Below are 26813 nucleotides of genomic sequence, written 5' to 3' on the forward strand. Positions count from 1 at the left end.
TCCTCCAGTTTTAACATTGGGCTAGAATTCCCCTATATGATATTCTTTTGGGGTACCTTAGTGAAAATGTCTATATCCTTGTATATTTTAATATAAAGTTGTTAAAGAACTCTTAAGTCTGTTTAACACTGTTTCACAAATAAGAATCTTGAGCGATTGATGATTGCACTTTGACTAGGGAAGTGATTTTTCTTCCTCACCCCTTAAGGATCTTGGGAATATAGTTCTAAGTCATTCTTATTGATGGCAGAAAGTCATCATCTTTTATATGTTGCAGTGGAAAATGGTTCAAATCTATTAAAAATTTTGGATAATCAAGTTGAATGTATTCCTATCATAAATTCCTGTCAAAAATCATTCTTTGTAATATGTATCTATATATTGCAGATTATTTTCAAATAATATTTAGAATATATTTTACTATATAATATTTTCTTTTTCTGCATAATCTTCTTAAAGTACTCTTAATTTGTTTTATCAATTTCCTTGCAGTGTTTGAACGTCACTCAGTTGTTAAAATACTATGGTCATCGGGCCAATTCTCCAATCTCACCTGATCTGTTTACGTACCTTTGCCCTGCTTTGTTATATCAGATCGACAGCAGACTTTGTATTGAGCATTTCGACAAACTTTTAGTTGAAGATTTAAATAAAGGTAAAAATCTGGTTCCTGAAGATAAGGCAAATATAGGGGCATCAGGTAAGAAAGATTTAAGTTCTTTCTCCTCAGAAAAGTCTCTGTACTTATTTTTTTTTAATGTAATTGAATGAGAAAGTAATTCCAAATGATTGCTTTCCTTTTGGTGACTTTCAGTATGTTTTAATCATGTTTAGGTATGTGTGTTTAGAAAAGATTGTGGGAAGACAAGCAGGCACAATACAGTTTACTAATCTCTTCTGGCACTACAGAGGGATGTTTTGCTATGGACAGAGAACTAATAGATTAGAAAGGAAATACAGGTTTGTCATAAATAGATTCTTCTTGATGGGCAAATGTTAATAAGGGGACCCCTAATTAAAGTTATATGATGTTATAATTACTTAACATTTAGCAGGGTGAGGGGCTCTAGTGAAAAGATTATTAAGTTCCTGAGGAAGTAAAAAGGGAAGCCAGTGTGGTGAAACTCTAGGAATGTCTCAGAAATGCCTTCATCAGGGATTGGCACACGAACTTCATCATGGGATTGGCACACGAACTTCATCATGGGCACTTCTAGAGAGTAAAACCAAATGGGTAAAACCAAAACTATTTTTAAACTTCTCTCTAGGCTCTTTTTCATCATATCCAGTTGGCTAGATTGCTCCACCTTGATGTTTACAGATACCTCCCACCTAATATTTCTGGAACTTCTACTCCACAGGAAGTTCGTACCTCTTACAGAATCCCAAATGCCATTCCAATTCATTCTTTTGATAAAATCTGAAAATCTTTGATTTTTTTCCCTCTTATGGTTTTAGTTTTCATTTCCTATTTCCCCTTGTATAATCAGTTGTCGAGTCCAGTTGAGTCTTAAATATCTTCCAACTGTATCCACTCTGTCATAACTTTAGTTCAGATCCTCCTTGGTTCTTTCCTGAATTGTTGAAATGCCTTCATAACCTTCCCTGCCTGTGTTTTTGTCCCCTTTGTAGGTCATGCTTAGCATTTAAGCTAGATTTATCTTTCTAAAATGCAAAGGAGATACTCTTACATAGATTTTTCTTTTTAGTGATAGCCAGCATTTATTTAATACATATGTTTTCCTTTTATTTATTAACAAACATGTATTGCAGGCACTGTTCTAAACTCAGTTCATTTACTCCTCACAACAGTCGTATGAGGTGGAGAATGTTACCCTAATAACTCTCCCAGGGTCTCAGAACTAGTGAGTGATAGTGGTCAGATTCAGTCCTGGGAAGTTTAACCATTTTGATATCCATGTTCTAAGTGTTTTACATGCTTCTTTTTTTCTTTTTAGTAAATTTTAATAATAATTATTGAATTATTATGTGAGGGAGCTATTGTATGATTCTTGTTTTTACAGATAAGGAAGCTGAGGTATAGAAAAGTTTAGTAACTTGCCCACAATTCCCAGACCTAATAAATGATAAAACCCACCAAGTCTGAGGTTTGTCTGATAAATGTTCTGGGCAATCACTGTGCTATTATTTTCTAAATTTAGCTAATTCTGGTATCACCTTTATGATTTTTGCCACATATTGTTATACTAATATTTTTCATTAGATCTCTAGTATTTTTCTTCACATTTTTTGTATTGTAAGCAGTAATAGCTATGAGAACATGAATTTGATGTGATATGCTAGTTATACTTTTTTCCTCATATATTTTAGAATACTGCATTATGCTATGTTGTTCAAAGTTCAGAGTGTTGTTTTTTTCCCCCAATCATGCTTTCCAGAATATGATCCATGCCTACCTACCTTTCCATCTTTATCCTCCACCATTCGTTTCTTCCCTCTTAGCTCTAATCATAACAAACTCATGATAATAGATTATGCTGGTTTGCCTTCATGCCTCTGTGCCTTTTCACATTGTAAACCTCTCTACTTGGCTGACTACTATGATTCCTCAAAGATTCAGCTCAAGGATTAGTCTCTCTGGGATAACTTAGTGACCATCCTAGGCTTAATTAAGTCCCTTACCTTGATACTCTCTGGATATTTCCATCATGGTACAGAGTTCATAATTGGATTAGTTACGTTTTTGTTTGACTTTAGTTGCTTAAAGGAAGTGACTGGGTCTTTCATCTCAGCATCCCTAGTGCCTAAGATAAAGGGTACTTTGGACAAAAAGTAAGCACTCATATATTGATTAAATGAATAAATTGCTTAATATTAGTCTATAAACTTTCAGTTCTAACCTAGGAAGAACACTTGTAAGTCAGCCTAGTGTACTTTGATAATACAGTTTTCTCACTCAGAATGAGTTGTATTTCATGAGCTTCATCATTTGCAAAATCGTGATGAATGCAGTTCTGGTTGAAATGCCCAAGATATAGTGGTGGTATTGCATAGTAATTAAAGTGACTAAATTGATGTGTATGAATATGAGCTGAAAACAGAATTCCGATAAAATAGATGAAAGATTGAAAGAGCAGCATTTAAAATTTTTTCATAGTCTAGCAATAAGTAGACATGTTTAGGAATATCACATTCTAGTATAAGTTTTATATGAGATAGAGACATTCCTTAAAGCTTAAAAGAGTACACAAAAAAAGAAATGCTCTCAATACATAACTGAGTCTCCTAGGTTCCTGCCTATTCTTGGTTAATTTCTCTGCAATAAGAAAATGACTTCAGAATAGATAAATTAATGATAATAGCCTATATTTATTGGAAGCTTACCGTGTGCTATTTTAAACACTTTTACAAGAGTTATTTAATTTAATTTGTTACACCCATGAGATAGGCACTTTTATTTACTTCTCTTTGCTGAGGAAAGGAGGCATTGAGAAGTTAAATAACATGCCCAAGGTCACATAGCTGCCAGGCAGCAGAGCTGTGATAGGAACTAGAATATTCTCCCCATCTAAAACCTGTAATGTAACCACTATGCCTTCTCCTATGCTGTGCTCTACTGCTTCCTGCTGAAAAGGTTCTTAAGTGTGCTTTGCTAAAATGTAAATGACAGGGAGATAAGGAGAGTGTTAGTGATTTGACAGATAATGCAGACATAGGAAACTGGTAGAGGTAAATATTGATATAAGTAAGTATTACTATAAGTGTAGCTTAGTCATTAAAAAAACAAAAAACCCGAGAATAGTCTTCTAGTAGACCAGCTGGATTCAGTCTGTTAAGATCTGGAAAGGCAGAAAAAAGTGATTTCACATGCTAGACTTGAATAATGATCTTTGGATAGACAAAATATGTCCTCTTTCTGGCTTCATGCTCATTGATCTTTGTAGATGAGTAAACACCTTGAGAGCCACAGTCTCTCTCAGGTGCTTATAAATTCTCACTGGCAGGAATAAAAGGGGAAGCTAGGTCTAAGATTATTTAACTTAATTAAAAATAAAATACGGGGCTTCCCTGGTGGCACAGTGGTTGAGAGTCCGCCTGCCGATGCAGGGGATACGGGTTCGTGCCCCGGTCCGGGAAGACCCCACATGCCGTGGAGCGGCTGGGCCCGTGCGCCATGGCCGCTGAGCCTGTGTGTCCAGAGCCTGTGCTCTGGTGCTCCGCAACGGGTGAGGCCACAACAGTGAGAGGCCTGCGTACCGCAAAAAAAATAATAAAATAAAATACATTTGTTCTTTACGGGGAAAAATGGAGACTGACAAGATTGTGGCATCTGGAGTTAAAACTGATAGCCTTTTCTGTTTTTACGGTTTCTGAAAAAACTCTAGTTCTTTGTTTTCTCATCAGCTGTGGGTTATGACTTAGAGTTGTCTATGTTGTAATATTGACATAATCTGTATATTTTAACAAGGCTGTTGACAGATGCTTGACTCTAGTGATGTTGAAAATTACAGTTTATTAAATATGAAAAGCCTTAGAGGAAATTGTACTTGCTTTGAAAACAAATACTTTACTGATAGTGAATATTGATTAGTTGTTTACAGGTGGTTATTAACATTCTCAGAAATGAAGCTTGAATTAATTATGCCCTGGTAGATGTTAATAATTGTTAGAGAGAATGCTCTGCTAGTAATTATTTTCAATGACTGCTGCACCATTAAACAAGGTTAACTTGTTCTGTATAAATCTCCCATAGTGATACAGCTACTACCTCATTAACTATTCAGAGACTGCTGTAAACCAAATATGCTATATACTGTGTATGGTAGGAATCGTTTGTTTCACAAGATTGGCTCATTTAGTCATAGAGTTGACCCTAGCTTAATTATCAAGGGGAGTTGTGAATAGGCCGCTCAGCATTTTCTGCCAATTAAAATGCTGAAACAGTGTAGAAAACTGCCATCTTGCACATGCTTTGAACCAAGTTAATTAGAAAGTTTCCACAGATGAGCGCTTCTTTTTAAAAGAATGCATTTTCTCTCTAGATAATGAGAAAGGGAGTTGGTGAATAACTAAGCTTGAAGACCTTTAACGTTTTAAGAGACCTAATTTGCAGAATAAGTGAAGCTTATTTCAGACATTTAGCATTTTTTTATTGCATATGGTATCTTGGGTACAAATAAAGAAAACATTTGCTAGTTGTACTTAATAGTTTGCATAGCATTAGGTTGGTATAAGTTTTATGAGATTCCTTTTATTGTTCGTTGTTTATTGTTGTTATTTTGCTTTTTTATGGCTTTATACCAAATTGTGATTGAAAAAACGCAATAGTTTGGTTGAAAATCAGAAAAATTTTATTACCTGAGTTGCCTTAGAAATTATGATAGAGTTTATGTGAGCTTTAAATGTATATGTTATTAATTCTAAAAATAAGTACATACTTAAATAGCATGGGAAGGTATTTCAAGTACAATAAATTCAAAACAACTTTACTTCTCATAGTTCAAAGAAATCGTAATTTTCCTTGAAGAAAATTTAAGTTAGGAGAATGACTACTCAAATTTTTAGTGCTAGAAAGCTAAAATTACTGTTAAAAATTAATAAGTCAGTATAAGAAAACATGTATCTGTAATGACATACACTTACGGAATAATAGGGCTGTTTTGCTAATGAAACAGTTGTGATGGAATAGTTGTAATCTATACAAAATATCTAGAAAATTTCTGATTTATCTGAAATGGTATTTCTTCTTATTTTTATGTTTAATTATACTTATTTTTCTTGTAAATCCTCTTTTATGTGAAGCCATCTCTCTGGGGGTAAATACGTAAGTGGTAAATAAATCACTTGGCCAAGAATTCTCTGAAAATACTGAGTTACTGGAGAAAACAGTGGATTCAGGAAGGACTTTGGGTTTAGTTTTGACTTTGCCATTTTAGCTAGCTGTTTAACTATTTTTTATTATGGTAAAATATATATAACATAAAGTTTGCTGTCTTAACCATTGAAGTGTACAAATTAGTGGCATTTATTACATTCACAATGTTGTGCAACCATCACACTACTTGTAAAACTTTTTTTAACCACCACCCCAGATAGAAACTGTGTAACCATTAAGCAGTAGCTCATTTCCCCCCTACCCCCAGCCCCTGGTAACCTCTAATCTTTTTGTCTCTATGAATTTGACTATTCTAGATAGTTCATATAAGTGGAATCATACAATGTTTGTCTTTTCTGTCTCTTCTTTATTTTGAAATACTCAGCATAACGTTTTTAAGGTTCACCTATGTTGTAGCATGTATCAAAACTTCATTCCTTTTTGTGGCTGAATACTAGTCCATTGCATGTATATACCACATTTCATTAAACCATTCATTCATTGATGGATGCTTGGCTATTGTGAATAATGCTGTAATGAACAAGGCATACAAGTATCTGAGTTTCTGCTTTCAGTTCTTTGGGGTATAGACCTAGGAGTGGAACTCCTGGGTCATATGGTGATTCTGTTTAGCTTTTTGAGGAACTACCAAATCTTTTCTACAGTGGCTGCACTATTTTATGTTCCCACTAGCAACGTAAGACGTTCCAGTTTCTCCACATCTTTGCCAACGTGTGTTTTTCTTTTTTCTTTTTTTCAAAGCCATCCTAGTAGGTGTGAAGTGGTAATGTTTAGCATTTAATATCTCTTTGCCTAAATATACAAATACAAATCTCTAAAGTAAAAGGACATTGGACACATTGGGGTCTGCTAAATTGTGTTCTTCAGGATACTGGCTCATTGTTCTATATTAATAGGTTCCATGATCAAATAAGTTAGAAAAATACCGCATATTATTTCCCCCTTGCAGAAATTCACATTGCTCAATAAACTGTTAGAGGCTCCGAGGGAACTTGTTTAATCCAGAATTACCAAGTCTTTTTGATTATTAAAATTCTCTCCTCGCTCCCCTTGGAATGCCACCTGTCTCATAGAATTAGATGAGTAGTTTGAGAAATGCTACTGTAGATTATTAAAGTTCTTTCTAGCTATACAATATGACAATAGCTAGTATGTTGCCAGTTCAAATAGCTACAGGTAAGCAAGGAATTAAAAAAATTCTTTATAAAGGGGCAGAATAATTGGCCTCTTTGAAAATATTTTTTATAATTTCCAACTTTGTCAATCAAGGCAGTGTATTCACAGAGGGCTAATTAAACTATCAATATAATAGTCTCAGTTTGCTCTCTATATTTTATGTATAAAAAATGTTACTGGAGGTTATAAGATCCTTTTTAGTTCTAGAATTTATTTTCTAAAATCAATTTGAAAAGTCTTTTGAAGGTAGCAAGCATATATTATATATATTTCCTCTAGTTGGAAGAAAGAGAAAACTCTTTTCATAGAGTGTCCCTGGGAGTGTTCTCTCCTCTTCAACTTTTTGGAAGAGTTTGAGAAAGATCGGTGTAAGTTCTTCTTTGTATGTTTGGTAGAATTTGCCTGTGAAGCCGTTTTTTTGTTTGTGGGAGTTTTTTTTTTTTTTTTTTTTTTTTTTTAACGGTATGCGGGCCTCTCACTGTTGTGGCCTCTCTTTTGGTGCATTCCATAGATTTTGTATGGTGATGTCTTCATTGTCATTTATCTCAGGGTATTTTTTAATTTTCTCTTTGATTTCATCATTAAGCCATTGGTTTTTTAGTAGCATGTCGTTTAGTCTCCATGTAATCGTTTTTTTTTCTCATTTCTTTTTCTGTCGTTAATTTCTGGTTTCATGCCATTGTGGTCAGAAAAGATGCTTGGGATAATTTCTGTACTCTTAAATTTGTTGAGGCTTGTTTTGTGCCCTAGTATGTGGTCAGTCCTAGAGAATGTGCCGTGTGCACTTGAAAAGAATGTGTATTCTGGGTTTTTTGGATGTAATGTCCTGAAAATATCAAGTCTAACTGCTCTATCATATCATTTAGTATTTCTGTTGCCTTATTGATTCTCTGTCTGGAAGATCTGTTTATTGATGTGAGTGGGGGTTTAAAGTATCCTACTATTATTGTATTCCTGTCAGTTTCTCCTTTTATGTCTGTTAGTATTTGTTTTATTTATGTGGGTGCTCCTATATTAGGTGCATATATGTTGATGAGTGTAAAATCCTTTTCTTGTATTGATCCTCTTCTTGTATTATCATTATACTGTGTCCTCCTTTATCTCTCTTTATGGTCTTTGTTTTAAAGTCTATTTTGTCTGATACAAGTATTGCAACCCCTGCTTTCTTGTCATTTCCATTTGCATGAAATATCTTTTTCCATTCCCTCACTTTCAATCTGTGTGTGTCCTTTGCACTAAAATGGGTCTCTTGTAGGCAGCATATTGTAGGCTCTTGTTTTTTTATCCATTCTTCCACTCTGTGTTTTTTTTTTTTTTTTTTTTTTTTTTTTTTTTGCGGTACATGGGCCTCTCACTGTTGTGGCCTCTCCCATTGTGGAGCACAGGCTCTGGATGCACAGGCTCAGCGGCCATGGCTCACGGGCTCAGCCGCTCCGCGGCATGTGGGATCCTCCCGGACAGGGGCACGAACCCACGTCCTTTGCATCGGCAGGCAGACTCTCAACCACTGCGCCACCAGGGAAGCCCCACTCTGTTTTTTGATTGGAGCATTTAGTCCATTGACATTTAAGGTAATTATTGATAGATATGTATTTATTGCCATTTTAAGCCTCGTTTTCCTGTTGATTTTATATTTCTTTTTTGTCCCTTTCATTGTCTTTTTGTTTTTCCTCTTGTGACGTGATTATTTTCTTCTATATTATACTTATGTTCTCTCTTTTTTTTTGGTTTTTGTAAATCTATTATGTTTTTGAAATAACCAGTCTTTTAACAATCATTTTATTGTATAACCAATAAAGAAAAAACATTTCTATTAAGTATTTTTTTAAAATGTGAGTGTGAGTGTGTGTGTGTATGTATATATATATTAACTCATTTTGGAGGGGCAGCTGTCCAAGCTCAAATGTAATATCACTTCATTGAATAACTCCACATGGCATAATTCACATTATATTCTAAGTAAATGACATTCACCCAAAAATACAATGAGAATGGTGCCCTTGAAGTTGGCCAGTACTATGACCTTGGGTTGATTCATGTAAGGCTTTTGACTTTGTGGGATTATGATGTTTTCTTGTATTCTCTGAGTTTCAGATGTCAGATAATCACAAGTACTAGTGATTTTCTAATCATAAAGTGGGCTTCTCTCTTTCAGACATTTCTTTTAGTTTACAGATTTGCTTTCTCAGGAGGATGAGAAAGAGATACAATTACCAGCACTGATTCATGAGAAATTGTACCTGGGAGAGTGTAACATGTGACATATACCCATTTGTACACATATGAACTCATATACCCTTTCACACAGACCTTCCCTCAGCTACATGTGTAAGCACTTGGCTGATTTAATTTGTTCAATCTGCCAGTGCTTGTTCTTCAGTTATACTGTATTTAGCTCACCTGTCAGCATATTGGCAAATTGATTTTCACTGAATTTGATTTTGGTTGATCTGTCATTTGGTAACTTGAGTTTTGACTAATTGACCAGAAGCCATTTGAGATTGTAAATCATCGTAGAACACTGCAAAATGTTTATGGCTCCATAGACTCTTGGACTTTTCTTCACATTCAAGATACCCTGAGCCAGAAGTTTATACGATGAGAATTTTATAAAGGAAATACTTGCTTAGAATAATGTTCATTTTTAGATACAATTTGTATGATTAGGGAACAGAATCACATTTTCTCTCAACTCTTTACTGATTAAACTTGGTAAATATGCTTATAAGAATATATGTTGGTATAATAGAGTCTTAAATTTCATAATCTAATAAGCACAAATTTAAAAATATGTTTGTAATGCTAATATTTTATTACTTTGCTAAATTGTATTATATAATTTGTTAATCATCTCACATTGTCTACTGCATCAAATTAATAGTGTTCCCTTATATTAAGATTTAGAAATTTAATATTTATTGCAAATGTCTTAATAGGAAAATCCGGAAGTGAATGCATGTATATTCCCCAGTGTAGAATATAATGTAACCCTAGGAAAAAGAATAAATCAAGTTAACGAGATTTACCCAACTAGATTTTGGCTAATACAGATTTTAATTTAACAGCTTAATCTGGTTATATGAATTTTCTTGGACATTGGGACATAGAAATAAATACTTTTATTGGGTAATTTTGGTGAATAATTCCAGTGCATTTTTGGTGAAAACAATTCTGATTAATAAAAATTTCTAATAATTAAGAGTTAATTAAATTTGTTTATTTTATCTAGTGTATTTGGGGTCTTGTCTGTAGTTTTGTCAATCCTCATCCATACATATTTACATTAGTGTGTATATACAGTTATTTTTTTCTACTTCAGAGTATCCTGGAATATGAATTGCTGGGTTTTCAGTATCTTTGTGCTGTTTTTCTTTAAGTTCTTGATTGAGGTTGCTTTTGGATTGGCTTTTTTTGGAGATATATTGCTTCTAGATTGGATTATTGCCAAACTAAGGAAAAATATATTTGGGAAGGGAGAGTTGTATATTAATATATGGGCCATTTTATCTTCAGGTTGATGTTTTCATTATTAGCCTTGATGTTTCCCATTTAGTTATTGTCAGTACCTTTTGTCGTTCCCTTTTTAATTTTTTTCCCCACTAGTATGATTGGAGCTAGAGAGCTGCAGTAGTTTTAACAAACCTTTTTTGGTTTAGCTGTCCAGTAGCTTTATTGGTTCTCTGCCTTCATGTATACCTATGGCCACTTTTTTCCAACCTATTCCCTCAGGCTCTCCCACTCACTGATTTTATTGTTCCACTCTGTATATGGGGCGCACACAAAGTAACCTGGTCATCGTTATTAAGTCAAACTTCAAACCTTATTTTACCTTATATTTTTCTTTATACAACAAGGTTTTTTACCTCAGTTCCCTGTGCCTGTAGTCCCATCCATAGTTCGGGGAATCTCCTTCTTATTCTTTGGGTCCACTAACCAAGATGTTGGCTTTATAATGAATCTTTCCCTGACCTTGGTCCTTTGGGAGTTGAGTTCCTGTTCCTTTATTGCCCCCAAATCCTTAAAAAGGATCGAAGGCACTGTATTCAATCTCTGGCTGTATTTCAGTGTTTCTGGCCCTTTAGATTCCCAATGTTTCTATCATAGTAATTATCTGTTACATATAGTATAAACCACAGAGCTTCCATTAGTAATAGATGACCTACTGTTTCATTCTGAGCTAATTTAGCTAACAAGAATTAGCTGTAGTGTTAATGTTATTGGATACTGTGACTAAAATGTCCAATGAATAAACAGTTTTATTGATAAAGTTTAGCATTTAGCAGGTCAATTAAAGTTTTATTTTTTTACCTATCCTTACTTCTCTTTGTCTTTGAAATTTTTTAGTTATTTTGATGAAGAAATGCATTTTTCCTTTATTCACTTATCACAAGACTTGACATAAAATCTTTCAGCAGATTTATAGTCCTTTTAGATTTGATTAGAAAAATAATCATTTTAGATTAAACATTTTCAAAATTATCACTCTTCAGTGAAATTTTCTATAGATAAATATTAAAATAAACAGAAATTTTAAACTTAAAACATTTCCATTTTATTTTAGGCCATTAATAGAAAGTAATTTCTCATTTTAAGTGAAGATGCCTCACCCCCTGAACCACTGGCATTTATTTCTGATAATCTTATCTGCTTATGAATAGCCTAGATAAAGAAATGTGCACAGAATTCCACCTGTTTCTCACAAGTCATATTATGAAAACATTTCTCTTGTGTTCTGATCTAGTTAGAATTATATACTGAAATAAAAATGTAGTAAATTGTACAGAAAGCTGAATTGGAGGAAAGGGAGTTTGGAACTGGGTATGGAAGAAAGATGATACCAAGGGAAATAGGACTGAATTATCCTTTGTAAAAATAAGAAATGAAATACAGTGAGGCTACCAGTAATAAGCTTTTTGTGTGTCTTATCTGAGTATATTTATATTTTGGGCTGATAAGTTTCTTAAACTTTGTTATTGGAAAGATTCCCATAGATTATGCTGCATTAGATACTTGGCTTCTTTTAATGCTCATGGGAGAGTTTTATAATTATGGTTTCTAAATAAACAGTTTAAGGCTGTACCTTTAGACATCGGTAAAATTTTATTTAAGTCTAGGTAGTATAAGTGAACCACAGCCTTAAATCATTTTCAGTTCCTGTTTCTAATAAGGTGGACCATTGAAGATAACTATTTATAACTTGGTCTGAGTTTCTTTTTTTAAGCATTCAAGTTGGTTATATAGTTGTTTGTTTTGTTTGTTTTTAAACACAGTAGTGCCAAAATATAAAGTTTTCTTAAAAAGCATAGTCTAGGTAAGGTAATCAGTCTTCCATGACTCATTTATCTTATGTTTTTTCTTCTTTGGAGCTTTTTTGGTTTATATTGTCATACTAATGTTGACCATTACTTTTTTCCTACAGCATGGATTTGTGGTATCATTTCTATCACTGTTATTAGCCTGCTTTCCTTGCTAGGAGTGATCTTGGTTCCCATCATTAACCAAGGATGCTTCAAATTTCTTCTCACATTCCTTGTTGCACTAGCTGTAGGAACAATGAGTGGAGATGCCCTTCTTCATCTACTGCCCCATGTAAGAAATCTTTTAAATCTTTTTAAGAAGTAAAAATATTTCAGCTAAAAGGATCCTTAATTTGCAAGCTGTAGCATACTACTCTAGTATTTCTGTTGTTTTATTTGCTTATAGGATGAAGTATTTTTTTCCATTTGTACAGTTTTAAATTAGGCAATATTAAAATAAATTGAATCATTAGATTTTAAAACAGCAACAAAAAACTGGTAGTGTCAGTTTTATCTTTACCTGTCACAGTGTATACATATCAAATCACTGCAATGTACACTTTAACTCTCTTACAATTTTATGTCAGTTATACCTCAGTAAAACTGAAATTTAAAAAATGTTCTATTAGCAGTTCTGAAAGTGAATACTTGGACATCAATGAGTGTTTTATCGTTCTATCTTTATGGTATATCAAGAAAGCCATTAGAAGAAATGTATAAGGGGTTTTATAATGATTGTACGCATAGCCAGTGCTCCACAGGCATCTTTATTTGAGCAGGAATAGGCAGACATACTCAGTTAACAATTTTAGGCATTTAGCTCTTTACCCATGGGGCCATTTATCTTTTCACCTGGGGTACCACTTGTGTTCTTCCATTTGGGAACACTTCTAATGATATGATCATACGCCCACACTCCTAGTACCTTTACCTTGCTTATTAACCTTTTAAAATCTGTCACCAGTTAAGAGTGTTTGAACCAGTATTACTGTCTTTCCTTCAAATTATGAAAACAACAGGGCTTTTTTCTTTTCCAAATGTAAAATTATAGGTTTGAATATTTTTTTATGTTCTCATCACCTCCCTTCAGGAGTATTTGGGAGACAGAATTGTATATCTGTGTTGTGTGCACCTCTTCTCGCCTTCTGCACTCCTGGTTGAGAATTCCAGGTCTAGTGTCTAGAACAATGCATGGCATTGCCTTTAAAAAAAATAATGTTAAGGCCGTGAATATGCATTTTTTGTTGTTGATTTATTATATATTATTTATTTATTTCTCCCTTTATTGCAACCCTTTGCCTGCCCTTTCTACCAGCCACCAGGCATAGCAACAGTCTGTTTCAGAACTGGGCCTGATAAATTAGAACAGTTGAAGTGCGAACAATGTTTAAGTGCTATTTAACTTTTTTTTTTCTTAAGAAGTGTTAATTAAATGAAGCTATTACCTTTTTTAATAGTCGTATCTTTTTTGAGAGGTTTAGAAACCTCTTCTGTTGACCACCAGCAAATAGGGAAGGAATACAAACAAATGTTACAAGGAGGGAAAATACTGAAGACCAGTTCTCTAACTTTTACATTCTCTTAAGATAAAGATTTAAAATGTAGAAAATTAAACACATGTTTAAGTATATTCTTTTGCTCATGTTCAGCAGTATATGCAGAGATAACATCTCATCACTTCTTTGAAATAATTTATAAAAGAAAAATATTTTAAAAATATAATCAGCTTAAGAGAAGGTTAAATTACTGAATATTAAGGCATATATCTGGGACATGTTCACTTCAGTTTACGAAGGACCCATCATTATCTCTTATCTTACTGCTGGTTTGATTCTTTGACTGTAGGATGCATCTTAAACCTGAGAGGCATTTGAGTTTTTGGTCTTTGTTTTAGAGTTACCTTGAAATGTAGTACTTTCCAGGCCACTGAGGATAGCAAAATTCAATGGAAGACTACTTATATTCAATTGAGATAATAGGGGATTTTTTTTCTGGAGATTATATTCTCAAAATAGCATTTAAATTACTTGTTTAGAAGTTTTTCTTATTAACAGTCTCAGGGTGGACATGATCACAGTCATCAACATGCACATGGGCATGGACATTCTCATGGACACGAATCTAAGAAGTTTCTAGAAGAATATGATGCTGTATTGAAAGGACTTGTTGCTCTAGGAGGCATTTACGTACTATTTATCATTGAACATTGCATTAGAATGTTTAAGCACTACAAACAACAAAGGGTAAGTGTTTTTTAATTGTTTATTTTATTTTCTGAGGTAAAACTCAAAAACCATCGTTTTGGGGCCTTATGCTTTTTCTTAATCATGGTGTTGGAGTGTATTAAATATCGTTTAATAGATTATCTTCAGAGGAAAAACTGACTGATCTTTGCCATTTTTTTGTCATTACGTTCGTTTTGGCATTTATAATCAAGATATAGGAGTCTCAGTTTCAGTTAATTTTGTGTTGCTTCTTATCTAATTGATTTAAATAGTCTGAAAAAAGTTATTGGCCAATTTATTCTTATTAAGAATGCAAAAATGTATAAATAGAAGCAAGTCTAATCTCATTGGTCTTCATAGATAATATTTTCAAGTATAGGGGGCTTTCATTGCCATATCTTTTAATGAAAATGTTTTCACACATTTCTTTACCAGAAATGCCTTGCCAATGGTGTAAGTACTAGAGGTATGAAGAATTTAGATTCGGGGGCTTTGTAGGAAGAAAATATAATGAAATGAAGGAAATGGTGATTCATCTCAAGAGTGACAAACACTTCGGAGATGATGCTTGGACTATTGAACTGTCTTTCATGTCACATTTATTAGAATAAGATAAATACCTAAAAGAATTTTTTTGCCAAGAAAGGAAGTTCAGTATTACCATTCACTGTGATTTACACTCCTCCCTGTTCACATTGGTTCACATCTGTCTCTAAGGCTCTGTCTTGAATACATCTCTCACTTAACATGTTTGTGATATTAATGCTGATTGTCTTCAGTATATTCTGTTTAAGTAAGGAAATCCAGAGGACATTTTTAGAAAGCTTTCCACAATAACGAGTTAGAAAATTTTTATATTTTGTTAGTTAACTACAAATGTTCAAAAAAAAATTCTTCAAGAACACTGGATAGTCATTATCATAATATATACAGCCCACTCTTATGATAAAACTTTAATGCTATTTTTATGGATATATTCTTGTTTGTGTATGTATGTGTTTTGTATATATCCCCTTGGGACAAAATATGGTTTAGAACAGAGCTCTGAACTGGGATTCAGGGAGAGTGATTCTAGTTCTTGCCCAGCCACAAACTAGCTCTGAAACTATGACTCATTCATCATGATTACCGGTTGCTGTCTAAATGCGTGGGAAATAAATCCTACTTCTCATCTGTATTTTCATATCATATTCCAAGTAGTGTATTTAATTTTAATGGCCATATTTTAGTCAGGGCATCATATTTAATTGCTTCCAAAGGAGGGTTGATCAACATGGTGTGCTCAGTGAAGTTTTAATCTGAGGAATGCTCAAAGGAACTGGGAAGGATCAACTTAGAGAAACGTGAAAGAGATCTAACAGCATTTGGTTTGGGAAGGGCCATGTGGAAGGTCATGTGGATAGGTGAAGAATTGACAGTGGTGGGAGGGATGCCAAGGTGAGATTGGCTGGAGGGAAATGAGTCAGTGAAGGAGATTACTGCAGAATAATTTAGAAGAGAGGTGCAGAGGGCTTGAATCATGGCATAAGGAATTGGGAAGAGAAGATGATTAAGAGAATTATTTAAATGAGGGAATCAATAAGAAAAAGTTGATTAGATAAAGAATTTAAAGTCCATCTCTGTGAATACCAAATTTAGAACACAAATACAAATTGCAAAGTATATAAAGAAGTTTTGGAATTACTGTGAAGCCCTAATTTTCTTCAATTGTGTGTACCTACTAACACTGAAGCAGCAAATATGAAGTATTTAATGTGTACAAAATATTAGGGACTGTATAATTTACAGATAAGTATAAAATGTAGTTCTTCAAGAGATAGTCCTTCAAAATAAAGAGGTTTTATATTTTTTATAATTTAACGTTGATCTCATTTTGAACCTAGACTTACTGGCAAAATTAAACACATTTATTTTTATAAAGTATAGTAATATAGGAAAATAGAGTCCCCAAAATATGGCAGGTTTTTGGAAATTTGAAATTGTGGGAAGTAAAAAACTGAAAGTAAACACCATTCGCAGAGGGGTACTGTAAATGCAATAGTGAGGAATTCATCAAGTATATCAAAGAAAGGAGTCTAGGGAGATAAATAAGTCCATCTCCTTTATAATAAATAGGATGATAAGTAACTAAGATGAAAAAATATATAGCATTTTTTGAAGAAAGGGAATTAGTGATACTTGAATAAAACAGACATTTGACCGTCTGTATAGAAGAATTGGAAGGAAGCTTTCAGAATATAAGTTAAATAATACACCAGATGCTGACTAGTTCAGCAAGTTGCAGCTTTGAGGGTAATGATTTGGCACGTTTTTAGGAAAATGGACAATCAGAACCAAAGCAATTAAACAAAATCCCAGCTGATGTTTTCCTTTCTATGTCCATCTCATTGACTTTTGTACTGTTGTTTGCTCCTCCTTCCTCTTTTTTTTTCTTCTTTAACTCATGTTAAAATTGCTGTTTCTTTTCTTCTCTTTAGGATATCTCCATATTATTTTCTTTTGAACATTTTCTATTCCCCCAGTTTCTGTTTTCTATTGCTATGAAGCAGAACAACCCAAAAAATAGCTTGTAACAACAACTTAGTTCTTTTAATTCTGTCAGGAATTTAGGCAGGATTCAGCTGGGCAGTTCTTTTGCTCCACTTGACATCAGCTGGAGTGATTCACTCAAACTCTGCTAATCTGGGTTGGCTAGGGCAGTGCAGAGCTGGAAAGGTCCAAGAATGCCTCACTCTGTGTCTGCATCTTGGTACTCCTCCACATGGCCTTTCTTCAGAGTCTAGACTGAGCTTTGTAGCATAGTGGCCAGACTCCCTGAGCGATAGCAAAAGGTGCCAGTCTTCTTTCAGACTAGGCCAGAACTGGCACAGCATCACTTCTGTTGTATTCTGTTGGTCAAAGCAAGTCAAAAGGCTGCTAAAATTTAGGGGCAAGGAATAGACTCCACCTCCTTACGGGTGGAGAAGAATGCTTACATAGGGAGGGAAGAAATTGATGATGGCCATCTTTGGAGACTCTGCTGCACATTCAACTAGCCACAAGAAGCCTACTTATGCAGCAGTTAGAAGACTTAAACATCTGAAACATAGCTCACAGCGTATAAGCAAAACCAACAAGGAAATGCTCTGCCAGTCAGTAAGGATCTTCCAGAGAACTTGATTTTTACTTTCATACTGTTCTAACATACTTGATTATTTGCTTTTTTAAATGAACATTGATTAAAAGTAGAAATTTAAGTTGGAAGAGTTGTTAGTGATAGACTGATGAGAAGAAACCAGACTATTAAGAGAGAATATAGGAAAATGCAAACTTAAACAATGAATTACAATAATTAGAATTTATTAGTAGAGGACAGATTAAATGAGAAAGAAAACTTGTCTTGATTGCAACGCTGTTAAGTCAGTTACTGATAGGTCGTTTTCATACATCACCTCATTTGATCCTTATAAGAATCTCATTTTCATATTATAGATGAGTATTCTTAGGTTTAATAAATTTAACAAACTTGTCTAAGTCTCATAGAGGTAAACTGTAAATTTAGGATTTTAAGTCAAGCTTGACTCTATTATGTCACATATGGGGAAAAGTGAGATTGTGTTAAACACAGAATGAAATTGAAAGGATTAAGCTTTCATTTTTTGTAACTTCCCATTCCCACACACTATTAAATGAGAGCAATATTACATATATTTCACACATTTCATTCAGGTTGCATATAATAATAAGTACTATGTACCCTATTCTTAACTTGAAAGTATGTGAATTGGACCTTTTAGTTGAGTATTCGAAAAAAAATAACATGCAAATTTAGTTGGATTTTTCATCTGGTAGACCCTTTGATTAACTTCTAAAAATTCTTTCTCCTTTTCTAAATAATTTATAAAATTACCACCATTTATCCCCATAGATGTTAACAAGTGAATACTGTTGCTAATTGTGGCTGTAGATTCAATGCTAATACCAGATGTTTTTTTCAGGGGAAACAGAAATGGTTTATGAAGCAAAACACAGAAGAATCAGCTATTGGAAGGAAGCTTTCAGATCATAAGTTAAATAATACACCAGATGCTGACTGGCTTCAGCTCAAGCCTCTTGCCGGTAGACAATAGTTCTGACTAAAGAGAAACCTTTAAAATATAAAAATTGAAATATTGCTTCTAAACTGTGCCTGAGTTGTTTGAAATTTCTTGTCTTTGTTACTTCTCTAATACTAGTTTCTTTTGTTTCCTTACGTGTATCTTAACTGATTTTGTTAGTGTTTTGGTTATTTTCAGTGCTATTTATACTGGAATGTGGGACCAATTAATTATATTACAGGGCAAGGAACACGTTGCACTTTTTACTTTACAGAAGAAAAAAATGAAATAAACAGAACAGCTTTGGATTAGTGTTTTATTTCTTGGTAATGCAAAAATCTCCGTGCCCTCCATATGTGATTGTTTTCATGTGAGAAAAGGAGAATTGGTCTTTGTACTTAAAGGAGAGTGGTCCCTGTACTTAAAATCTCTGCTCATCCATTCATCTACTGTGTTTCTGATAGATGTAATGAGGTAGCTTACAATTTTCAGGGAAATAATATTTAAACATAATTTTTCCCCTTTGTGAACTTGTGTTTCCCCTGAGTATACTAAGGATATTCTTCAGAAAAGGGGGAGCCTAGACGCTAACTGTAGACTCTGACCCAAAATACAATTTGGAAAGCATTAGAATCTTTGTCACATAATAAATAGCTTTTGTAAACTAGGTGAGAGGCCAGCCTTAATTTTAAAAAAAGTATCAGTGTTATCACTTGTGTGGGTTTTTGAACTTCATTCTAGTAATGATCTAGAATTGATCTTGATCAGATAGGTAGAGCACTAGAGGATGCAAGTGATTTAAATTTTGTCTTTGTTTTTTAAATGTTAAGAGAAGGTTAGAGTGGGTAAACTTTGTTCTCTGAAAAATTATGGGCATATTTTGTTACCCTGTGAATGCTACAGTAACTTTCCACGCTTTTATTTTCATCAACTGTTGATGATGTGCGCCTTAAGTTTCACAGTATCTTCATGCATGCCAATTTATGTCCTCACTTCACCTGCTATTTCAGGTTCCCTTCCATTTACTTCATCTGGTTCATCTTCTGGACTCTCAAAACCCCAGTTTGTTTTGTGTGTGTGCACACGTGTATTTACTTATTTATTAGTTTGATTTGTTTTTTTATATTTATTTAGGAATTTTAAAGACATTCACTTAGGAAATGTTCATTGCACTGCTATTTTGCCTGGGTTTAAGTTAAGCAAATATGCATTCATTTACTTGCTGATAAAGCATATCCTTTGCCATTATAAATATAGGAACTGATGACTCGGTTGTTTCTGAAGATCGACTTAATGAAACTGAACTGACAGATTTAGAAGGCCAACAAGAATCCCCTCCTAAAAATTATCTTTGTATAGAAGAGGAGAAAATCATGGCCCATTCTCAAAGTGATGGATTACATGCCATTCATGAGCATGATCTCCATGCTGCTGCACATAACCACCATGACGAGAGTAAAACTGTGCTGAGGAAGCATAATCATCAGTGGCACCACAAACATTCTCATCATTCACATGGTCCCTGTCATTCCGGATCAGATCTGAAAGAAACAGGAATAGCTAATATTGCTTGGATGGTGATCATGGGGGATGGCATCCACAACTTCAGTGATGGGTTAGCAATTGGTAAGTAGGCTTGAAACTTGGGTTATAATTGGTTATTCTTTAAGACCATTTTCCTTCTTCCACTGTTTTAGTACTGTCTTGGAGCTTAACAAATATATTATTATATATTATTCCATCATTTGGCTTTTCCAAAGGCTATGTTAGTGTTTTTGATAAGTTTATTTGGGGGCATAAAGGTATAATTTCAGTGGATTTTTCTTTGAACATATAAACAAATTCCACAGTGTACTTCTTAGATACCTTGATTTCTTACTGAAGGCGTAGTTACCCTATTGAAAAAGCTACCTTAACATATTTTCAATACATTTATATGCCTCTGATTGAGAACAAATGAATTTCAATCCTGGGTTTAAAAATTCTTTTACATTTGAAAAAGTGAAGAAAAATTTTACAATAGTAAAAATCCATTATATCAAATTCAAACATATTATAAACTGATGTTACCAGTTTAGGAGAACATTAAATGTGATCAATACATAATTTTCTTTGAGATCCAGACTCTATTAAATAATCATTCAGAAGTAGGCCTTGGTTTCTTTCAAAAGAGACCATATTTTTGAAGCCACAGTGGCTGTCAGTGTTAAAGAGTAAAGAATTTTACTAGTAGGATCCGACGCATTTGTACCTCTGATTTCAGTATTCAGGACCATCAGACAAATAATAATTTACGCCATTTATGGTCTAGACCTAGAGAAGTTTGGATAAGGATACTAGGCATTTAAATATCTATATAAATATTAGTATACGAGAGCAAGTGCAATTACAGACTTAGGTGACTCGAGACTGAGGGTTTCAGGCTACCAGTCGGGGACTGAAACACGAAAAACTGTTACTTCAAAGCTATTAGTGAATTAGAAGGTTACACAAATAGAGAATTTAACTCAATAGGGAATGTTTCTTTCATTGAGTAGCTCTTTCTCTGGTTGTCACATACCTATTGCACTTCACTCACTGTATGTACAAAAACTATAGTGTGTGAGATTACTGAGTCACTCATACATTATGAAATTAATTTAGATAGGCAAAAGAGAATGCAGCTGTAATTATGAATGAAAATAGAAAAACAGAAGATCAGTAAATGTCACTTGAATTTTTTCCTCCCCCCCCCACCCCAGGAGCAGCTTTCAGTGCTGGATTGACGGGCGGAATCAGTACTTCTATAGCTGTCTTCTGTCATGAGCTGCCACATGAATTAGGTAACACGACCTTAAAAGTTTTACCAGATTTCATGAAATGCAAGACTTAATCTAAATGCATCTAAATTTTAGAGATGTTAAAGCATAAAAAATGGCTGATGGCAGGTATACAGTATCATCATTCTCTTGTTTAATGTATAATTTTTGTTAATGTGCTTCTAAAAAGTGTGTATTGTTTTATATGTATTTTTATTTTATGTAAACAATATTATGTTATAGCCCACTCTGTTTCTTATCTTATTGACTAATCATTACGTTTTTAAACTCCAAGCAGGTTACCATGAGTTAATCTAATATGTTGTTTCTGCCCAGTACTCAGAGGTGTACATTTACTACATTTTTACGTATTTAGCACCTAGTATTGGACACACCACCTGTTCTTTAATTTCCTGCCACCACAGATAATGGTGCATTGAACATTGGTAGACTTGGTGCTCTCACCCTTGTGAGAACATCTTTTGGGGTATATACCTGGGAACAGAATTGATGGGTCCTAAGATATGCATGCCTAAGAGTACCATATCACTATCCAGAGTAACTGAACTAGTGTCCTCTCTACCAGCAATAACTGAGAGTTCCTATGTTTCCACATCCCTGGTAACACTTGGCATTAACTTTCTAATTTTTGCCAATTTATAAGGTGTACAATTATATTTCTCTGTTGTTTTAGTGGGCATTTATTGATCTAGCAATGGTTTTTTAGTTTCTCTTCTTGTGTTTTGGTTTCCTTCTTCTATAAATTGAAAAATGGAAGAAAAACTGTGTGCATTCACATAGAAAATATCTGAGGGATGTGAGGATGACGTTAATTTGAAAAAAAAATACATCTTTTCAGTATCCAAGGAATTTCTTCATGTGCCCTTTCTAATTTAAGATTTTTCTTGAATTTATCAGGCTGTGAGACATCTATCATATCATTTGACTGTCTTGATTGGCAGTACACTTATTTGCTCCCTTTGAATAGAATTAATTCATATAATTTTCTTAAAGTTACCAACTGCTCGCATAAAGCAAAAAAATCTCTTAGTGCTTATTTGGTGCTGATTCTTTAGGACTGGATTCCTTATAGTTTTGTTTACCTTGTCAACCTTGGACATGCAGTCATATATCTTGGCTTATGCCACATAATCCTTTACCCAGACCCTTCATTGTCTTTTGCTTGGGCAGTTTCCATAGTGAACGTTCATATCTCTGGTTTCATTCTGTTCCAGTGTGTCTTTTATACCTATTGCCAGATATATCTTCTTGCCATGTGACTGTGTTATTATGTGACTAGATGTGACTTGCTTATTTAATCAAAATCTTTCAGTCCCCTTCCCTTATATATAAAGTAAAAGCTGAGATTCATTAGTTCTACTTTCAGTGACCTTCACATCTGCTTCTACCTACCTTTCCCACCTTACTCACTGTACTTGCTGTTGCTTGTTTTCCATTTCACCCAAACACAATTCACCAAACATGCACTCTGGGTGCCTGAACCTGTTTCTTTCCTTATTCCCTCCTCCTAATTGGCTTGTCCTACTAGCTCTATCTAGTATAGCATGTTAAGAGTCTTTTTTCCTGTAACTTCAGTACAGTCCTCCAGTACCCCATGCCTCGGGATTACTGTTTCCTCTAAACTTTATCACTTACTTTCTCTTGGTCCTTCTTTTGATGCTTAATATATTTCCATTTTAGATGGAAATATACTAAGCACCAAATAGATGTCCTGTTTCTTACAATGTAGGTTCTTTTGTGCAGATACTGTATCTCACACCCTTCTCTAACTACTTTCCTGTGTTAGTAAGAGAATGATATGCCAAATACTTCCTTTCATTTCCATAGCAACACAAATCAAGACTTGTCAGTTTTTATATATGAGAAACTTTGCCTAATAGTTTTAACCTTTCTTTTTAGTCACACACACATCCACAGTATGCTAGGGAAACCTTCAACTTCCTTCCTACCCACCCACTACCCCCTAAAAGTAGTATGTCAGGCCACTTCATGATTAAGTGTGGTTATACTGAATTGCCCTTACCCCCCATGATCCCCTTCAGCACAGAACTGATAGCAGAGAGTTTGGAAATGAGGGATGGTTGCCCTCCTGTCGCTTACTCCTTTATTTTTCCTATTGTTTCTTATTGAGGGAGTGACACACAACAATAGCCACATGTAAAACAAATGCAGTACGCATCTTATTGGCTAGGTAAGCGCTTGCTTGATACCCAGTGCAGAGCTCTGGTAAAAGCTTGAGCCAGGACACCTCAGTGAAATATTGAGACCCCAAATCTTTACTTGTTTTACCCCACAAACCAGAGATTAAGGTGTTACTGTTGCTGTGAAAGGAAATACCAATCCAAAGTATACATCTGCTTTGCCAGAAGGAGAGGAGTGAGACATTATGAGAATGTACATTTTCCCCCAATGCCTTGTGGTAAATTGACATAAACTGCCCCATATTGTAGTTGCCTGGGCTCCTAGGGAAGAAAGATCATAAAGAAATAACTCAGCTTCCTCCTCTGGAGGTGACAGAAAAGGCTTTGGCTTTTTTATCCATCAACAAGGTGGAAGTGGTCTAAAGGAAGTTTTAAAAAATGCTCGTGGAGCCTAATTTTTGCCTTTAAGGCATAGTAATGGAGTACTTTGGTAAAATAGGGCCAGATATATGCCTCTGCTCTGATTAGATTATCTACTCTTACTCACTTGGGGAGGAACAGAATGTAGAGACAGACATAGAAGCTTCTTATTCAGAATTCCCAGGCAAGGGAAAAATCAGTCCCCTGGAGGCTGAGATAGATGCATGGCAGGTAGATAGCGACAAGTCCTCTTCCCACTTACTAGGTTAAGATGTTGGCAAAGCAGCATAATACGTCACATTCCAGGATAATTTATTTAATATAAAACCTGTTTTGCCCTAGCTAAATTTTTTATTATGAATTCTTAAAACTAATCAGATTTCTATACTAAAGTCATACCCTAAGGGGGAAAACATGTGCAGTTGACCCTTGAACAACATGGGTTTGAACTGTACAGGTCAACTTATATGCAGATTTTTTCTATAGTAAATACTACAGTACTACACGATCTGCAGTTGGTTGAATCTGCACATGTGGAATTGAGGATATGGAGGGCTGACTATAAGTTATATGCAGCTTTTCGACTGGGCCCCTGCGTTGTTCAGGGGTCACTTATGTTGAAATTACATTGTAGTACCTTGGAGATCCTGATCCGCAGTCCAGTCAGTAATTCCAAGATTTGATGTTCCTCTTCTGAACAGATTGCTGTTTCCCTAATGGTGTTCCAGGTAGGGTTTTTTTGTGTGTGTTTAGGAATGTGATATGAAAAACCGTGTGTACTTTTAAACCTTAAAACAATATAGGGAGGTTCACTCTGAGAGGTGTGCAGAAATTGAAACCATCTGAAGAAATAGAAAACCCATGTCTCTCATTTCATGTTTGCTGCGGGGTGTGGTAATGGATGAAATTACCTGATTTATTACTGCTCTTTCTTGCCAAACTTGTATAGCTGAATTTAAGTAAGTTGCAATATTATTCTGTTGCATTCTCTCCACGTTTTTCCACCCTTTCAGTAAGGAGCTGTATTTGAAACATTTGAAAAATAATTTGTAAGAAAACCTGTATAAGAATGTATAAAGGGGAAGTGAGGTTGAGGATAATCCAGAAGGGCAGATGATCCAAACTCTCTTCTTGACATTGAGTAATGTTTCAACTTCAAGGAAATAACATTTTGATAAATAAATGTAGCTATGTTATTAAGACTTCGCTTAGAGAAGCTATCTGTAATGCTGTCCATTTTTTCCTTTCCTCTCATGTGTACTGAGTTAAATAGAAATTAACAATAAGATACTCATAATGTGCTGAATTGTCCAGGGAAAATTGGACATTTACTGTTTAGATTTATACATGTGCATACATGCATTATTTAAGACAAAAAGAACCTTAAAATACTTACTTAAAAAAATAATCTCAAGAATTGATACAGATACTGACATAATTATAACATTGGATCACATTAACAGCTTTGGCAGACACACCTCATTCTTTGTGCTAAGGATATCCTTTGTCAGCAGAAAGGAAAGAATATTGATTTATCAAAAGATGAATAGATTTGCTTATTCAGTGTAAATTCCAACTGTGGATATTCCTTTTGATTTATTTTTCAAATGTTTGTACAAATTCTTACTGAGAAGGGAAGGGTAGAAAAATATGCAGATAACTTTGAGAAATTATAACCTGAGATAGGACTAGGACAAAGATAGATTTTTAAATGAAATAATTCATCTTGATACAAGAACATCATATAAAAGTCATTTATATGCTAGCAATGAACAATTAGAAATTGAAATTTTTAAAAAGTACTGTTTACAGTAACACCAAAAAACACAAACTACTTTGGTTAAATCTAACAAAATTACATAGAATCTGTATGCTGAAAACTACAATTTGCCAACAAAAGAAATCAAAGGAAACCTAAATGAAGATCTATTATAGGTTTATGGACCAGAAGACTCAGTATTTTTAATATACTAATTCTCTCTATAGATTCATTACATTCCCAGTTAAAATCCCAGCAGGCTTTTTTGGAGATAAATGAGTTTTTTTCCAAAAATTTTTATGGAAAGGGAAAGGAATGGCCAGAAGAATTTTGAAAAAGTACACCAAAGTTGAATTTAAGACTTATTGTAAATCCACAATAATCAAAACAATTTATATTGGTTACAGAATAGGCACATAAATCAGTGGAACGGAGTATATAGAATCCAAGAAAAATGCAAAGGAAATTCCATGTAGAAAGAATAGTTTGTTCAACAAATGTTGCTGCCATAATTAGATGTCTAATTGCAAAAAAATCCTCCCACCACAGACAAAAATTAACTCAAAATGGATCATTGATCTAAATGAAAAAAATTTAAATATAAAAGACTTTTAGAAGAAAACATAGGAGAAAATCTTTGTGTTTTTTGGATTAGGCAGGTTGTTCTTAGATACAATACCAAAAGCATGCTCCACCAAGGAAAAAAGTAAGAAAGTGGACTTCATAAAAAGTAAAAACTCTACACAAAAGACACTTAAACAAATGAAGACAAGCCACAGTCTGGGAATAAGTATTTGGAGAATATTTATCTGACAAAAAACTTAGGATATTTAAAGACCTCTCAACTCAGTAATAAGAAAACCAACAATTCAACAACAACAAAAAATGGGTAAAAGACGTGAACAGGCATTTCACTAAAGAAGTTATACTGATAACAGATAAACACATGAGAATTCAGGTACTGGATTTGTCATTGTGGGCTGAAAAGGATGGGGAGCAACCAGAACTCTCATAAATTGCTGCCAGAAATCCCACTCCTAGGT

The 26813-nt window shown here is 34.2% G+C and overlaps 1 protein-coding gene across 6 annotated transcripts in view; it reads left to right on the top strand.

Moving 5' to 3' along the window:
- SLC39A10 (solute carrier family 39 member 10) overlaps nucleotides 1–26813 on the top strand; it is a 64972-nt gene that overhangs the window by 26844 nt on the left and 11315 nt on the right. For all 6 annotated transcript variants that reach the window (XM_081243022.1, XM_081243023.1, XM_081243024.1 and 3 more), the window contains 6 exons: nucleotides 493–700; nucleotides 12453–12622; nucleotides 14385–14573; nucleotides 18533–18653; nucleotides 19889–20257; nucleotides 21373–21453. In XM_081243022.1, coding sequence (XP_081099148.1) covers nucleotides 493–700; nucleotides 12453–12622; nucleotides 14385–14573; nucleotides 18533–18653; nucleotides 19889–20257; nucleotides 21373–21453 — 1138 coding nt within the window. The remainder of the gene's footprint in view (nucleotides 1–492; nucleotides 701–12452; nucleotides 12623–14384; nucleotides 14574–18532; nucleotides 18654–19888; nucleotides 20258–21372; nucleotides 21454–26813) is intronic.

The sequence above is a fragment of the Mesoplodon bidens genome, assembly GCF_964165515.1.
Source record: "Mesoplodon bidens genome assembly, chromosome: 8".
Lineage (NCBI taxonomy): Eukaryota > Metazoa > Chordata > Mammalia > Artiodactyla > Ziphiidae > Mesoplodon > Mesoplodon bidens.